This window comes from Panthera tigris, chromosome C1 (assembly GCF_018350195.1).
Source record: "Panthera tigris isolate Pti1 chromosome C1, P.tigris_Pti1_mat1.1, whole genome shotgun sequence".
NCBI lineage: Eukaryota > Metazoa > Chordata > Mammalia > Carnivora > Felidae > Panthera > Panthera tigris.
Window position 1 is genome coordinate 117,389,021 of NC_056667.1, and position 18,530 is coordinate 117,407,550.

The following is an 18,530-nucleotide window of genomic DNA, read 5'->3' on the forward strand; positions in this document are numbered from 1 at the left end:
CAACCTCTTTGACCTCGACCATAGCAACTTCTTATTAAAACACATTGCTAGAGGCAAAGGAAAAAGCAAAAATGAAGTATTGGGACTTCATCAAGATAAAAAGCTTCTGCACAGCAAAGGAAACAATCAACAAAACTAAAAGGGAATCAACAGAATGGGAAAAGATGTTTGCAAATGACATATTTGATAAAGGGTTAGTATCCAAAATCTATAAAGAACTTATCAAACTCAACACCCAAAAACAAGTGATCCAGTTAAAGAAATGGGCAGAAGACATAAATAGATATTTTTCCAAAGAAGACATCCACCAGATGGCTAACAGACACATGAAAAGATGCTCAACATCACTCATCATCAGGGAAATACAAATCAAAACCACAATGAGATACTGCCTCACACCTGTCAGAATGGCTAAAATTAACAACACAAGAAGCAACAGGTGTTGGCGAGGATGCGGAGAAAGGGGAATCCCTTGTACTGTCTGTGGGAATGCAAACTGGTACAGCCACTGTGGAAAACAGTATGCAGGTTCCTCAAAAAGTTACAAATAGAACTACCCTATGACCCAGGATTACACTACCAGGCATTTACCCAATGAATTAAAAAACAAAAACAAAAACAGATTCAAAAGGGTGCCTGCACCCCAATGTTTATGGCAGCAACAGCTAAACTATGGAGAGCCCCAGTGTCCATCAATAGATGAATGGAAAAAGATGTGGTATATACATATAATGGAATATTACTCAGATATCAAAAAGAGTGAACATTTTCCATTTACAACGACATGGATTGGAGCTAGCCATGCTAAGCAAAATAAGTCAGTCAGAAAAAAACAAATACCAAATGATTTCACTTATATGTGGAATTAAAATAACAAGGCAGATAATATATGGGAAGGGGTAAAGAGACAGAGAGAGAGAGAGAGAGAGAGAGAGAGAGAGACAGAGAAAGAAACAAACCATAAGAGACACTTAATAGAGAACAAACTGAGGGTTGATAGAGGGGAGGTGGGTGGGGGATGGGCTAGAGGGGTGATGGGTATCAAGGAGGGCACCTGTTATGATGAGCACTGAGTGTTGTATCTAAGTGATGAATCAATGAATTCTACTCCTGAAGCCAATATTGTACTGTATGCTAACTAAAATTTAAAAAGAATAAAAATACCATGTGAGAAATGAATGAAAGAATGAGTAAGTAATTAAATAAGAAGTACCATATGATCCAGTAATTCCACTACTGGGTATTCACCCCCCAAAAATGAAAACACTAATTCAAAAAGATATATGGCCCCCTGTTTACTGCAGCATTAATTACAAGAGCCAAGATATGGAACCATGCCAGTGTCCATTAATAGATGAATGGATAAAGATGTGGTGTGTACATATACGATGGCACATTATTCAGCCATAAAAAAGAATAAGGTCTTGCCATCTGTGACAAAATGGATAGATCTAGAAGATATTATGCTAAGTGAAATAAGTCACACTAAGAAAGAATAATTTCACTTACATGTGGTATCTAAAAAATGAATAAACAAAAGCAGAAACAGACACATAAATACAGAAAACAAACTAATGGATGCCAGAGGGGAGGGCTGTGGGTGGGTGGGCAAAATGGGTGAAGGAGAATAGGATATACAGGCTTCCAATGACAGAATGAGCTGGTACAGCATAGGGAATACAGTCAATGGTATTGTATTAGTGTATGATGACAGATGGTAGCTACATTTTTGAGTGTAGCATAAGGAATAGGCTTATCAAATTACTACAGTCTATAACTGAAACTAATATAACTGTGTGGCAGCTGTATTGAAAACAAAACAAAACAAAACAAAAACCCAGGTTTTAAAAGTCCCTCGGTGTTCTTATGGCTGACAAAGTCATTTGTTCCCTGACAAAATGTGAAAGTGATTTTCAAAATTTGGTCCATACACTGTATCTGTGTTTAATCCATAGTTGCTTCTAAAACATGGAAGTTTTGAGACAATCTCCCGAGCAGTGCTTCTCAGATTATGGTGTACAGACAGGTGGTGATTCGTAACAAGTACAGAAATTGACAGTGTCAGTCTTTTATATTTTATAGCACTTTGACAGAGCAATTGCATGTCTGTGGAACCTAAGGTCTTGTCATTTTTATGTCTCTATTTCTCCATTTTACTTCTCTAGTAATTTAATTTTATTATTTTTTCAGAAGTTTCATTCCATGACAAACGGGGAAAAAAACTGGTCTCATCAGTTTCAGAAATACAATTGTAAACAATTGGATATAAAATGGTAAGGTCCTAAACTATTTATATTTAAGCAATGTCCCAGGTGATTCTTATGAACACAGCAACGCAGTGTTCTTATGAACACTCGGCAAAGCCATTAGAAGTAGATTTACTCCTGCATTATATATATTTCTAAATATCTTAGTTATCCGATATTATCTGACTATAGCAGAGCAAAAGCAGCAAACTACAAAAGCAAAAAATATCAATCTTTCACTCACTAGTGATACCAGAAAAGGAAGCCAACAGCCTACCAATGCATGATCATAAAAATGAGATTCCTAAAAAAAGCACATATACCTCAATTTTCTATAAAATTCAATTAAGTTAAACAAATACTCTATCTCCCCACCCCAATCCCCACTTCTCAAACTGGATGATTCTATTTTTCTTTGTTTAAAGATCTGAGGAATCATTTCTCTAAACCAAATACAAATACATAATCAATATCTTGTCAAATGTACAAGCTTTTTCCTTACAGAAGAGACTTTATTGGCAAATTTTTAAAAAATCTGGTTTATCTTCAAATCCTTGATCAGATATGCTATGTGTAGAACTTTTCCTACAAATGGCACTTACTGTTAGACCAAAATAGCCCCTTCATCTCATTAGGCCAGTTTATTAAAATTCTCATTTTATTAGTCTTATTTTAGGTCAGAGGTCAGCAAACTTTTATTGAAAAGAGTGAGACAGTAAATACTTTAGGCTTTTAGACCACGTGGTCTCTGCTGCAACCACTCAACTCTGCTGTTACATGAAAGCGGCCACAGACATGAAAACGCGTAAGGGAATCTGTGTTCCAGTAAATGTTCATTTATGGACAGTGAATTGGAATTTCTGAAAATTTTACATGCTACAAAATGTTATTTTTCTTTTTATGTTTTTCTCAACCGTTTAAAACGTACAGATCATTCTTAGCCCGTGGGCCATACAAAAATAGGCAGTACGCCAGTTTGTAAACCTGTGTTAGGTACATGGGCCATAACCAAATGAAAGGAAGTTCCCTTAAGTTAAGAGCCAATATTTCTTCAGTGTTTACTATGTACTAGGCACTATTCTGAGTACTTTGTATATATGAACTAATGTAAGCCTTACATTAACTCCAGAGGTAGACACTTTTATTATCTCCAATTTACATAGAAGCAGAGATAGAGAGCAATTTGGTCAAGATTATTGACCATTAAGTTGTCTTTTTTTTTTTTTTAAGTTTATTTTATTTATTGTGAGAGACAGAGAGAGGAAGAGACAGAGGAAGAGAGAGAGGGAGAGAGAATCCCAAAGAAGCTCCATGCTGTTAGCGCAGAGCCCGATAACGGGCTTGACCTAAGGAACTGTGCGATAACGACCTGAGCCAAAACTGAGTCTGGACGCTTAACTGACTGAGCCATTTGGGCACCCCAAAAGTTGTCGCATCCAGAATTCCAGACCAGGCAGTCTGGCTCTCTAGTTCAAACTCTTAGCCAATACGTAGCACTGCCTTAGTTTCTCCGTGAGTATTCTGAATTGTAGGTTAAAGCAAAAGCAAACTCTGAACCAATAAACAATATTATTTTCTATTCAAAGCAATGTATCTCTTCTTGAAATAAATTATGTCACAAAATTAAGACTCACAAAATATCAAAGTTGAATACTGTTATGAATGAAAAAGTGCTACTTTTTTAAAAAAGGACTTTTAAAAACATTATTTTGGTATTACATAAAGTTCCTTTTTTCCTTTTGGTTCACTGCAAAACAAATGATTCCTTTCACATAGCTAAAAACTAAGAAAGAATTGCTGAGTAGATTGATCTGTAACAGTTGATCTGTGAAGATACCATTAATATTCTAAAATTCCTTCTTAAAGAACTGTCAACTTTATATAATAGCAAACTTCTGTTTACCTATAGTTTTATGGTTGTTAGTAGAAATGAAAAAAAAACCTTACGTAGTCTACGAAATTAGTAATGATTTTTTAGTATAGATAACCCACATTTCCTTACATCAATCACACTATTTTATGTAACAGTAACTGTTCTATATTAAATAAACACAACACTCACATTAGAAATAATTTAAAACATTTCTCTAGAAAACACGCCATGAAGAAGTTTATGAAATAAGCGGAAAAGTAAATAAATTCTTACGTATGTTGCTGATGTAATTTTGCAATTTCTTTTTCAAAATCTTGAGGTTGATTAGGAATGAAAGAATAATCTGAGAGGTAGCCTGGCAAGTTCTCTGACTGATTGTAGTCTCCAAGTTCAGCTATTATATGGAAGGAAGATATTCACAATTTAATAAACACATTTTGTAATTCTGATAGCTAAATAAGAAATGTCATGAATTCCAATATATTTCTGGAAGTAAAGTATTTGTTTTTACTGCTAGCTACCATGTAAGCAAATTATGACACTACACTTAACATTTCTAGGTCTCAAACAACATCAGAGAAACTTTTTAGGAAACAAACTAATTGCTAACTAGTTGGATATTTCATTACATTTTCTTTGCAATCACTTTTTCTGTATAATAATGTATGTCTAAAGAACTCATACATTAATGGTAATGTACTATCAACACAGACCATGCAATCACATACTCCATGACCCAAAAGTGGGCTGATACTTACACTGAACAGCAAATGAAGCCAAAAGGGCAGCAGTATTATAAGGACAGGGCAATCTAATCAAACAAAATAGAAAACACATACCCCATGGTTAAACACAATAATTTCAAAAGCACTGTAATTTATATTATACTATTCCATGTGACTTACTTTTTAAGTAATGATCTTATCTGATGAAAAAAACTGATGCTACATGCAACCATTTTCAATAATTTGTTTGCGATGATCATGAATTACTTAAATAATACAGAACTGAAAGTACCTTTAAAGCCCATTACTAAAAACTTAAAATAGCCCACCTTCCAGTAAGAATGTCTTGTTTAATTTGCAAAAAATACTGGTACCTTAAAGAGAGAGAGAGAGAGAGACAGCATTTAGCATTTACTGGAATTATAACATTTCAGGATTAAAAACTGTATACTTATATTAACCAATATAAGTATATTTGAAATATTTACATATTTGCTTTTATAATCTACATATTAGCACACATAGATATATTTTTAAGTAAGATTTCATATTTCATGAATTCCAATCATTAAAATTCTTTGACAGACAAAATTCTGTACTTCAAATATCTTGTTTCCACTAGCTTCTATTATAAAATTTCTTAACATCTTTAAGAGTTACATGACCAAGGGAGATTAAGGAGAATACTCTAAGATTGGTGTTTGTAGAAATTAGAACTGTGAAACACAGAAAAGTTGAGTCAGAGACAGATTGCAGCTGACAGCAGCAATGCACTAGGGATCAACTGGAGAAAACCATCCTTTCTGCTGAGACAGAAAGCCAGAGGCAAAGACATGCCTATGACCATCTTATCATTATGCTGCCCCCTGCTGGAAGCTGCTAATTGTAGAAAAACACCTTTCTATTTTCATTTGAGTTAAGAAAGCTCTTTCTGATGAGGAAAAAAACAAACAAAACAAAAACCAAGACCCCTTCTCTACCATTAGAATGGCCAAGTAAGCAAATTCCTTTAACACCAACAAAAATACAAGATTTCTATAAAAAAGAATGCTGAGGTTCCTTACAAGATGGCACTGTCCTCTTGTAAGTCCCAGCTAATGGGTAAGTCATTCCCTAATGCTTGCAGCAAACAAGTCACCTGTGCTGCAGAACACTGGCAGAAGACCAAATTTTGTGGCTTTAAATAGGAAATTTTAAGACTTTTATTTCATCCCACTGAAAAAAGTAAAAACACCCCAAAAATCAAAAATCATTAACAATTTTAGTTGTCTGATTAAAATTATAAAAGCGTACATGACAATATTTAAATTACTAAATAATTTAATTAAGGATTTCAGAGAATCAGATATTCACTATAAAAATTTTTTTTTAAAAAGCTGATACAAATATCCTGCTGTATATATTAAAGAAGTATGTAAACTCCCTGTGAGAATACATAATGCATAATATTGTAAATATTATCTACTTATTCAATCTAAGACAAGATATTTCTATCTAGTTTACCTGGTTTCATAATTAAAAGTTAAAAGTTCCTGGTGGGAAACAATCTTATAGTTAAGTTTAAAAAGGCATGTATATCCTTGACAAAATATTATAATCTTACACAAATAATACCTATGCCTGCCGAATTTTATTTATATACCAACCAGTAACAACTGATAGAGTGGAAACCAGAATTCAAGTCATAAGCTAAACCAGCCTGTGTTCTTTAGAAAATTACTTAAAATTTGGCTGACCCTTAGTTTCTATATTTGTAAAAAGGAAGTAATATCACTTGTACCCCAGGGGCCCTAAATCAGGTGACAAAAACCCAATTTTTACAATTAAGACTTTTAAGAGAGATTAATAATGCTTGAGGTAAATACAGAAATAAAATGTTTAATCTCTAAAAATAATATAACTTTTCTAATCCAGACAATAACCAATACCATAAACACTTATCATGTATCGAGTACACCTAGGCACTAAAAAGGTACCAAAAAGAACTGTCATTTGTACCCTCATGACTCCTGAGAAAACTCCAATTCTAAGGATGCCAGCACCTGCTAACACCAAATGACTGTAGTTTGATGGAAGCTCTATAGGGCCCACTCTTTCCTACCACTAATCTAAAATGGAATCTCAAGGTAAGGGGGTGTAGCAGATTTCCTGTTTTGTGGGTTTAAACTAGTCCTTAAAATTTAGCAACTGTGGCTGAAGGTGTCATATTACTAACCATGACCACTGCATTAAGGTTGCCCAAGCACTAAAGTTTTAAAGGAGTATTTCTTAAACCTGCTGCACATTAGAATCACCTGGGAAGCTTGTAATGCCTGTGCACAGGTCCCATCTGAGACTGAATTGAATCAGAATATCTAGGAGGTATGTCCAAGGCATCAGCATGTTTTAAAGCTCCCCTAAGTGATTCTAAGTTGTAGTCAGGGTAGAGATTCACTAATGTACACTATGGTAATATAATAAAAACTAGGTACTTAACTCATTTTTACCAAACAGCACCAGATATAAGACTCTAGGACATTCTATCATAAAGGATTTTTGAATGAATACATTATTTCTAGTGAAAACAAAGAACCTTCTTGACAAGAGACTGAGCACAAATTAATCTCTTGACTACTACCAAACTTGGCTTTACTTTCTTCTACTTCAGGAAGATATTTTGACTTGATTATCAATGAGATACATTTATTCCTTATGTTTTCAACACAGGTTTTAAAAGAACACATTCAAGCTCCATTAAGAAATTCAAAGACATTCTTTTGAGTCAAGCAAATTAATGAATAGGGTTATAATTGACAGTATTTTAAGTGTTATGCTAACAAACTTCATGAATGTTAAACACATTAGAAATCCAACTTTAAATAATTGGTCTTTTAATTGCAAATATTTCTTATACATTTAAAAATCTGATTACATAAAACATGTATTATAAAATACTTCTGCTACTTTATTTCAGGTTATATTTATCAGCAAATAGTAAAATGCACTTTAAAATGTTTTATACTTCAAAATTTTCATTAATTCAAAGTAGTTTCCTTGAAGTTAATCCAAAATTAGAGAAATTTTTATAATACTAAGAATTATTAAGATAAAGGATTTTTTTTATTTTGATTATTTAAAAACAACAACAAAACATGACTAAGAACTATAATATTTAATTGAAGGTTATTCATATAACACAACTTTGCATTTCAAGACAAATTAGCTTGGAAATACTATTAGTTTCAAAGGATAGGACTGCCTAACCCAGGGGCTACACTCCTAAATTCTGTTATAAAGAGCTTCACACCTGGCCCCCAACAAACACCCAGAAAAGGATTCTTAAGAAGGTCAACCTAACTTTTCTCACCTGGTCTCACCTACTGTATCAACACCTGAGGATTGGCAGATATAGATAAGTATCTTTAATTTATTCTTTTGTTTCACCACAGCACCACAGAATTCTAAACAATGACCAATATATTAACATGTCACAACCTATCTACACATAGCTTTAGACACAGATTGTTAATTTGGCACTTATCCTTTAGAGTAATTTTGAATACAAGCACTGACCTATATTCTTCTATTTAAGATTTTTATGGAAGGTATCATATGTCAATTTTTAGTCTTAAAAAAAAACCTGATTACTAATTGTCTTACAAGCAGTAAACAAAGTTATTATTCAGTAACAGATATCATACTGTAATTATTTCTACCTTAAACAGTTCACCTAACATTCATACACTCAAAATGCTCATCTGGGTCATTTTTGTGTATACTTTGTCCCTTAGAAGTGACAACAAAATTAGACTGTAACTTAAGATCAGACTTAAAATGGCCAATAAAGTGGGCACTTAAAGACATGAATGTATTAGAGCATTCTCTGCCAACATTCTTTATAAAAAGGTACCTGCTCACCTGAAACGAATGTAACACCATATGTTAATTATACTTTTAAGGAAAATGGTGGGGGGGGGGGGGGGGGAGGTACCTATTGACCATTACTCCTGCACATAATGGTTATATATTTTCTAAATTCTGTGTTCGCCTGAATGGAAATAAAAAAATATACATAGAATGTTCTTTTACATGAAATAAAAGGCACAATTCTCACAATGCAGCATCACTTGGATACAACTGCAGTATCATCTAATTACCTCAATTAGTTACAGAAGTGCTTCTTAGCCATTTTTTAAAAAAGGAAAAATCTAATTTTATATGGTTCAGGAGGCTGCCTGTGGTTGGATGGGGTGGTCCTGGGATCCCAATCTCCTAAAGCCCTCCCAGCCATGCAAGAGGGCAAGAAACGATTATCATGAAAGCTCTATACTCTATTCTGTGTGATGGCTGGGAAGCTCAGAAGTACACTATGATAATCTATTTTTGCCTAAATAATTTCAAAATTTCATAATAGTTTTGACAATATTTTCAGGAAAAACATGCTCCATAAACCCACCTTGTGTATTCTTCTTGTAACTTGTTGGGGTCACTTACAAAAAATTTGACTCTAAAGTTCAAACTGTAAGGAGATCCTCCTAGAAGTAATAAAAGCAGTTCTAATTAATTAGATTATATCAATCCTTTATCTTTATAAAGTATACTTGCAAAACATCAAGTAAATATGTATGCTCACTCTTTAGCTGCTTCCTTATAGGTTTGTTTGGATCCAGCCACCTCTGAAAAATAAATAAATAAGACTGATTTCTTTTTCCCTTGAGGAACTAATACATCAATTGTTGCAAATCTATAACATTTGAAGATCATTCCTAAAAACTGCATTTTTAAAAAGGTCTAGGAAAAATACTCAATTTATAGATATTCATATCAAGTATAACAAAATTAATACTAGAAAGTACTGAACATATTTGTGGTAGCTCTAAATTTTTCATTTGAATTTTCCATCAAAGTATACAGTGTCCAACATAACCTCTATTCCAAAACTAAAAATACTTAATCACAGCAATCTGAAGTGATTTCTGTTAATTTAATTGTATTATGTAACAGTGTGGCAAGTTTTTAAAATTCTTGGTACTTTCATAAAAATATAGTTGGCCTTATAATCTCATTCAAACAAAATCTAACTACACATCATGAAAATATACTCTTAAGGAAAATTTAACTTCTACCCTATTCCTTAAAAAATAAAACTATCTCCTCCCCCCACCCACCAAAACAAAACATAACAAAACACCCTCCACACTAATTTTGTAAGAGACAGTGTTTAGTTTGGGGAATGACTGATTTTTGGGTGTGAGAATTTTAAGTAGCCTCAACACTTCCGAATGCCAGTTAAGCTCTACTTCAGGAAAACTATAACTGAATTCAGAAAATATTTCAACTGCAACATATTTCATTAAAAAAAATTAAAGAACCCAAAATGAGTAACAGATGTGGCAGTATTTTCAAAGCACTACACAAATATCAGCTTACATCATTATGTATAAACCATACTCCACCACCCATACTTGATTCCATGCAGAACACATAGAGATTTTAATAACAAATAGCTGACATTACTTCGTAAACCTTCCCTTTCCACAATCCACAACATCCAACACATCAAATCCAGTTGATTCTACCTTCTTCCTATACCTAGAATTTAACAGTTCTTCTCCATCCATTCTGCCACCATCTTATATCTGGGATAGCTCTGGCCAAAGCCTCGTAATTGTTATCTCTGCTTCTTTTCTTACCAAGTTCTTCATTCTCCATCGGAAGCAAGTGTAGGCTTTTGAAATATGTCACTTCTTTCCTTAATAGCTCTTGGCATTTTCTCATGCAAAGTTTAAAGTCCTTACTAGAGCTTGCATGATCACTTCTTACCTCAGTTTACTAAGCTCCAGCCATAATGGCTTCCTGTCTGTTTCTCACAGATGCTATCTTAGGGTCTTTAATTAGAAGCTCCCTTATGCACATCATGTCCTCCTCTAACTTTCCCATGTCTTACTCCTTCCATTATCTGTTGAGTCTCAGCTTAAACACTACCTCCTCAGAAAGGCCTTCATTGATCACCCTAACAAAAGTATGTCATGAAGGGGTGCCTAGGTGGCTCGGTAGGTTGAGCATCTGACTCTTGATTTTGGCTCAGGTCGTGGTCCCAGGGTAATGGGATCGAGCCTCACATTGGGGTCTGTGGTAAGCATGGAGCCTGCTTAAGATTCTCTCTCTCTACCTCTGCCCCCTCCCCTGCTTGTACTCTTTCATATATGTATATGTATGTAAATATATATATATAAATATATATATTTACATACATATACATATATATAATTTATATATATATATATGAAGTATGTCACAAATCTTCTATGTCCTTAGTTATCGTCTGTAAATAGGCAAGGAATATTATTTTCCTTCACATTTTCTTAATTGTAACGTTTGCTTTGCCTTTTTATTGCCTAACTCCTTCATTAGATTATGAACTCCATGAGGTAAGGGCTAAAATCTGATTCATTCAAAGCTGAACAGTCAGCACCTAGGCACAGGGCTTGGCATGTATGTATTTAAAAAAATGTAGAAAAGGACTTAATAAACCTGCTGAGTGGCCCAACGGTTGACACAGGGTGTGTGTGTGGGGTGTGGGGGGGGGGTTGTTTCTGCACCAGCAATCAGCTGTTTTTCACCCCTAGGTAACACATTTGCTTCCCCTGCAGATCTACCCATTTATCCATTTTCCATCTCGTCTATCTTCTAGTGATTTCATTCTACATATTTTTTAGAAAAAGTCATAACTTACATTCATTTTAATGCTTGTCTAAAGTCAAAATTTGGGCTCAGGTTATCTATTCAAAGCCTGCCTTCCACATTCAGTTCTCCTTTAAAATATTCTAAAATAGTATCAGAGACACAAACACATTTACATACACAAATAGATACATTCAGCTGACAAAGCTGAGGAGTACAATAATACGTACTGGGAAAAATTTTTTTTAATTTCAGAGACACAGAGAGAAAGAGAGAGAGCATGCACAAGTGAGTGGGTGAAAAGGGGAGAGGAAGAGAGAGAATCCAAAGCGGCTCCATGTTCAGCGTGGAGCCCGATGAGGGGCTCAATCCCACGGCCCTCGGATTATGACCTGGTCGAAATCAAGAGTTGGACACTCAACCTACTGAGCCACTTGGGCATCTCTAAATACTGGAAAATTTAACAGACCTCATCAATGATGTCAATGAGACAGGACTTCAATTCTTGGCTTAAGCCATGAAAAGGGAACAATTATATAATGAGCACTCCTGGACAGTGTTCCTAGTAAAAATACATCATAAGTCAAAAGAAAAACAAAGTGGGGAAAGAGACAACATATAAAAAAGTTCTACAAATCAGTAAGAAAAAGACCAACACTAATAGAAATATGGGTAATGGGTAAGAATAGAAATTCACAGGAAATTTAAATGACATTTAAGTTATGAAAAGATATTCAATCTCGATCATAATTAGAGAAATATAAAAGTCATTTATATTAGCTTTTCATTTTTCATCAATAACACATTGGCAAAGATTAAAACTTTTAATGCTGTACCACAATGGCAAGAATGTGGAAAACAGGCACATATACATAGCTCGGGAGAATAAAAATTATGCCATCTCAATGTTGGACAACTTGGAAATATTTATCAAAATATAAAATGTAAATGACCACAGACCCAGCATTATTTTATATAGCATTATTTACGGAGACATATTTTACACAACATAAAATTCACCATTTTAAAGTGTATGCTTCAATGTACTTGAGTATATTCACTATGTTATGTAACTATCAATACTAAATAATGTCAGAATACTTGCATCACCCCAAAAAGAAATCCCATACCTAGTAACAGTCCATTTCAGTGGCCCCCTGGCAACTGCTATTCTACTTATGATTACTATGGATTTTACAATTTTGGATATTTCATATGAATGCAATCATACAACAGGTGGTTGTGCCTAGCTTCTTTCACTTAGTATAATGTTTTCGAGGTTCATCCATGTTGTGGCATTTAACAGTACCACATTCTATTTTATAGCTAACATTTAGGTTGTTTTTATCTTTTGGCTCTCATGAATAACACTACTATGAACATCTGTGTAAAAGTTTTGTGTGAACATGTGACTCAGTTCTCTCAAAGGTGTGTCTAAGATTGGTATTGTTTGGTCATATGATAACCCTGTATTTAACTTTTTAAGGAATTACCAAATTTTTTTCCATATTACATTTCTACCATCTATGTAAAAAAAAAAAAAAAAGGGTTCCAATTTTTTTTGTATCCTCATCAATACTTGCTATTGTCTTTTTAATTATACCCATCCTACTAGGTGTGAAGTGGTATGTCATTCCTTTGATAAATTATATTCTATTGTAGGGATACACAACTTGGTTTATTTGTTCATCAGGGGATGGACATGAGTGCTTCCCCTATCTATTATGAATAATGCTACTATGAACAGCTGAGTAGTAACTTTTGTGTGTGGACATGTTTTCATGTTTGGGTAAATACTGGGAGTGGAATTGCTTACCTTTTTGTATTATGTCCTGAAAACAAGTATTGTAAGCTCTCTAATTTTCCTACATAAATGGGCATTGAGAGTATATCACTATTTTTAGTCATACACCATAATCTATGCCCAAAATCATTCCACCAATTGAATTACTATGCTATATCTGAGATAAGAGTCTTCATTGTTTAAATGCAATATATATGAATTTAAAATGTGGTATCTTACTAGAAATGATTAATACCTACCAAGTGTTAATAGCTAATAAGGAAGTTCTGGTTCAAGATGGCAACCTAGGTGAATCCTACTAAACTCACCTACCCCCATGGACACATTGAATCTAAAAGCTACATACAGAACTATTTCCTCTGGAAAAAAACCCAGAACTAGATGAGTGACTTCCTCTCATCGAGTGAAGGAGAAAAACCGCACAAAGTGGGAAAGACAAGACAAGACACAATCTCACCATAGAACCCAACCCCCAGCATGGTAACCCACACTCAGGAGGGAACTCACAACCCTGAGCCTCTCCCTGAAGAGCAAAGAGTTTGAACTGCACATCTGGTGCCTCAACCTTTAAAACCTGCACCTGACAGAAGAGACCCCAAAATCCCTAGCTTTGAAAGTCAACTAGAGCCTGTGACCACAAGACTAGAGTAAACTGAGAAACAGTTCTCAAAGAGTTAGTGCAAACTCACCCAACCCAGGGCAGAGCAGAGCCAACTGAAAAGTGCCCAGACTTTATGTGAGAGACACTTACCTGCTTATCTTAAAGCATGGGCCTAAGGGGAAGACACCTAATTTAACATACGTCTAGGGGGCCCTAGTGAAACACTCTCCAGATACGGAGACCAGCAGGCACCATCTTTGTACGCTCCCTCTGCCTCACTCCAGGTCACTGGTATCTCTTGGAAAGAAGCTTATATATTCCTTGTTTGGCACCCTGATTTTTTCAACCGCTGCCTAGGAGACACCTCTAGATTGTTCAGCTCTGGTGACCAATGGGGCTGAAGTCTGCAGGTCCCACGGGACTCTTCTAACAAATGGAGAAAGGGTTCTAAACCAGCTACTCCCCGCAGGGCACAGCAAAAAGGCAACAGACTGAGGCACTCAGTCTTTCTGTCAAGGAGGCCTATTTGCTTCTCTTATAGCTGTGGCCAGAGTTGCAGGCTTCCAATTAAATGCTCATCTAAGACTCAACTGTAATCCTCTCAAGAGACCTCAGAGGGCAGGTACTATCTCCAAGTACTCCCATGCTCCAGAGCACCAATGCCTCCCAGAGGAGAGCTTGTACATATGTCTGGTGCTCTAGTTTTTATGTCTGCTGTCCAAGGAATATCCCTTGATCATCTGGTTCTGTTGCCCAGCATGGCTTGTGTCATGGACCCAAAGGGACTAATAACAAATGAAGAAACCATGCTTGGCTGGCCACCATCCTCCAGGGCAGAATGCAGAGACACAAGAATGAAACACACCCTAGTCTTTAGGTGAAAGAGGCCTATTTGCTTGTGTAAAAGATCTGGCCTGAGGGGCAGGCTTCCAGTTTCGCACACATATCAGGATTTACTTAGGCACTCTCCGGGAAGGAGGCTGGTGGGTGCCATCTTTGTACTCTCCTTGTCCGCCCAGGTTGTTGGTGGCTCTGAGAAAGGAGGTTGTGTCTGGTGCCCGGATTTTGTGTCTGCTGTCCAGAGGACACACCCTTTGATGGTTTGACTCTAATGGCAAGCGGAGCTTATGTTCACAGGTTCAAGGGGACAGCAGCAAACGAAGAATTTACAGTTCTTACCTAATTATCACCCCAGGGTTCAGCATGCAGGGGGCAGACAGAAATGCCCATCTCCCGGTATTCCCCTAAAAGATGTATATTTGCATACTTTAAAAACTGCTGTCTGAGGGTCTGGCTTCCAGTTGCCCTGAATCTAGATGCTCACCAAGATCCTCCCCTTTGAGACACTGGCAGGTCTTGGCACATCTTTAAGCTGGGAGCCACTAAAAATAAATTAGCTACTTGGGAAATCCTGAAAGGTTCCAGGCATAACCAAGAGCTATGGAGGGCAAGGGTGAATGATTAAGGTTCAACACAAGGCCATTCCTTCACGACTAGGAGAGGTGGCTATTTAATCTAATGCATAGAAACCAACACAGTAAGTAAAGCAAAATGAGAAAAAAGAGGAATATGTTCCAAGTAAAAGAACAAGAGAAAATATCAGAAAAAGACCTTAATGAAATGAATATAAGTGATTTACCTAATAAAAAATTCAAAATATTAGTCATAAAGATGCTCACTGAGCTCAGAAGAACTGATGAACACTGTGAAAATTTCAACAGAGATAGAAAATATAAGAGAGTATCAAAAAGAAGTCACGGGATTGAATGAAGAACACAGTAGCTGAACTGAAACATACATTAGAGGGGTTTAACAGCAGACTAGATGAAGCAGAGGAAAGGTGAGTGAACTCAAAGATAAGATAGTAGAACTAACCCAAGCAGCAAAAAGAAAAAACAATGAAAATAAGTAAAGATAGCCTAAGAGACTCAAGGGACAAGATCAAGCAGATCAATATTCACAGCATAGGGCTCCCAGGAGTAGAAGAGACAGAAAGGGGCAGAAAACTTATTTCAAGAAATAAAGGTTGAAAGCTCTCCTAACATGGGGAAGGAAACTGACATCCAGATCTAAGAATCTCAGAGTTCCAAATAAAAGGAACCCAAAGAGACCCACTGTAAGACACATTATAATTAAAGTGTCAAAATTAGAAGACAAGGAGACCATCTTAAAGGCAGCAAGAAGAAAACAACTTCTTACATACAAGGGAACTCCCATAAGATTGTCATCAGATTTTTCAGCAGAAACGTTGCAGGCCAGAAGACCATGGCATGACATATTCAAAGTGCTGAAAGAAACAAAAAACCTGCCAACCAAGAATACTCTATATGGCAGAACTGACCTTCACAACTGAAGGAGCATTCAAGAGTTTTCCAGACAAGCCAAAGCTAAAGGAGTTCATCACCACTGGACAAGCCTTAAAATAAATGTTAAAGGTACTTCTTTAAACTGAAATGAAAAGGTGCAAATTAGTAACAGAAAGACATGAAAGTATACATTTCACTGGTAAAAGTAAATATATAGTAAAATTCAGAATAATCTAAGTGTTGTAAAGGTGCTAGGTTAATCATGTATTAAGCTACTATGAAGGTTAAAAGATAAAACTAACAGTAATAACTATAACCACAATAATTTAATGGATACACAAGGTAAAAAGATGTAAATTATGACATTAAAAAGATAAAACGGGGGTGGGGGTAAAAATGTAGAGGTTTAGGATGTGTTCAAACTTAAGTTGTTGTCAACTTAAGTTGTTATAGGCTGTTGTAAGTTGTTTTATGTAAGCTTCATGGTAACTACAAAGCAAAAACCTACAGTGGATACACAGAAGATAAAGGGAAAAAAATCTAAGCATACCACCATAAAAAATCTTTCAAACTGCCAACAAAGAAAATAAGATCCATCTATATACTACCTGTAAGAGACTTGCTTCATATGTAAGGATACATGCAGACTGAAAGTGAAGGGATGGAAAAAAGGTATTCCACGCAAATGGAAACTTAAAGAAAGCTGGGTAGCTTTTTACGTAAGACAAAATAGGGGCACCTGGGTGGCTCAGTCGGTTAAGTGTCTGACTCTTGATTTCAGCTCAGGTCATGATCTCACAGTTGGGGGATCCAACCCTGTGTCTGCCCTATACGTGCAGAGCCTACTTGGGATTCTCTCTCCCTCTCTCTCTGTCCCTCCCCTGCTCACACGCTCATGTGCTCTCTCTCTTTCTCTCTCCAAATAAATAAATTAAAAAAGAAAAAGACAAAACAGACCTTAACACAAAGACTACAGTAAGAGACAAAGTTATAATGTAATAACAAATGAGTCAATCCAACCAGAAGATATAAAATTTGTAAATATTTATGCATCTAACATAAGAGCATATAATAAACACATAATGCAAGTATTAACAGACTTAAAGGAAGAAACAGCAATGATAGGAAAGGACTCTAATATTCCACTTACATCAATGTGGGAGTGTGCTGCCAGTAGGGTATCATAGCTACCGAGTCTCGTGGGCAAGGGTGATTTTTTTCATTTCACTGGGTGTCACCAGCCCTCTGGGACACTGACTTGCCTCTCTTCCTTCAAGTACTCACACTTAATGGTAAAGTTAGGAGTAAGCAGTACTAATTCTTACCACATGGTCTGTGGGGAGGGAATGAGCTGACCCACTTGGCTGCTTCTACAGCAGTGTACCTCCTTCCAGCAGACCCCCAAAGTCTCCACAGCCTCCCCACCCCACTCCCCCACCACACCTTGCTCATCACTGAATTAGGCATGCCTCTGAAACTACTTACAGTCATGAACTTTGTGATCTTGGGCAAGTTACTTCACTTCTCCGTACCTTCATTTTTTCATATGTTAAGTGGGAATAGTAGTAGCCAGGTACATTGTTAGGACTGAATTTGGTAAGATTAAAATACTTAGTGAACAGTGTTTAATATATGTTAGAGTCGGTTAGGCGCCTGACTTCGGCTCAGGTCATGATCTCCAGTTCGTCAGTTCGAGCCCCACGTCAGGCTCTGTGCTGACAGCTCAGAGCCTGGAGCCTGCTTTGGATTCTGCATCTCCCCCTCTCTCTGCCCCTCCCCAGCTCACACTCTGTCTCTATCTCTCTCAAATATATATACACATTAAAAAAAAAAAAACATTAATACATGCTAGAAATGTGCACTCAGTTTGCCATCTTGCTACAGAAACACTGCTTTTTAAAATAGGATGCTTAAATATTTTTAAAGAACATAAATATATGATTTTAAGATGTGTATAAGCTCACCTTTGAGGCAACCCATGGAAAAATGACACACAAAAAAATAAATGAAACGAAAATGAAAAATGAAATAAAACGAGATTTGGAGAGGGAATCAGAAGTAGGATAGCTACTTGAAACTGAGTAACAAAGATATCAGTACTTTTTTTTTTAATGTTTATTTAGTTATTTTGAAAGTGGGGGGGGGGGAGAGAGAGAGAGAGAGAGAGAGAGAGAGAGAGAAAGATAGCGTGTGCAGGGGAGGGGCAGAGAGAGAGGGAGAGAGAATCCCAAGCACACTCCAGGCTGTCAGCACAGAGCCCCACCTGGGGTTCAATTCTCAGGAACCATGAGATCATGACCTGAGCCGAAATC

At 36.1% G+C, this 18,530-nt stretch overlaps 1 protein-coding gene across 6 annotated transcripts in view; it reads right to left on the reverse strand.

Annotated features, from left to right (window-relative positions):
• Window positions 1–18,530, reverse strand: part of PTPN4 (protein tyrosine phosphatase non-receptor type 4) — a 222,082-nt gene that overhangs the window by 106,856 nt on the left and 96,696 nt on the right. For 4 of the 6 annotated variants that reach the window (XM_042994256.1, XM_042994252.1, XM_042994251.1 and 1 more), the window contains 5 exons: window positions 9,457–9,499; window positions 9,280–9,379; window positions 5,174–5,218; window positions 4,878–4,930; window positions 4,393–4,513 (listed from right to left, as the gene is read on the reverse strand). In XM_042994256.1, coding sequence (XP_042850190.1) covers window positions 4,393–4,513; window positions 4,878–4,930; window positions 5,174–5,218; window positions 9,280–9,379; window positions 9,457–9,499 — 362 coding nt within the window. The remainder of the gene's footprint in view (window positions 1–4,392; window positions 4,514–4,877; window positions 4,931–5,173; window positions 5,219–9,279; window positions 9,380–9,456; window positions 9,500–18,530) is intronic. The other 2 variants (XM_042994253.1, XM_042994257.1) reach the window with 1 other exon arrangement.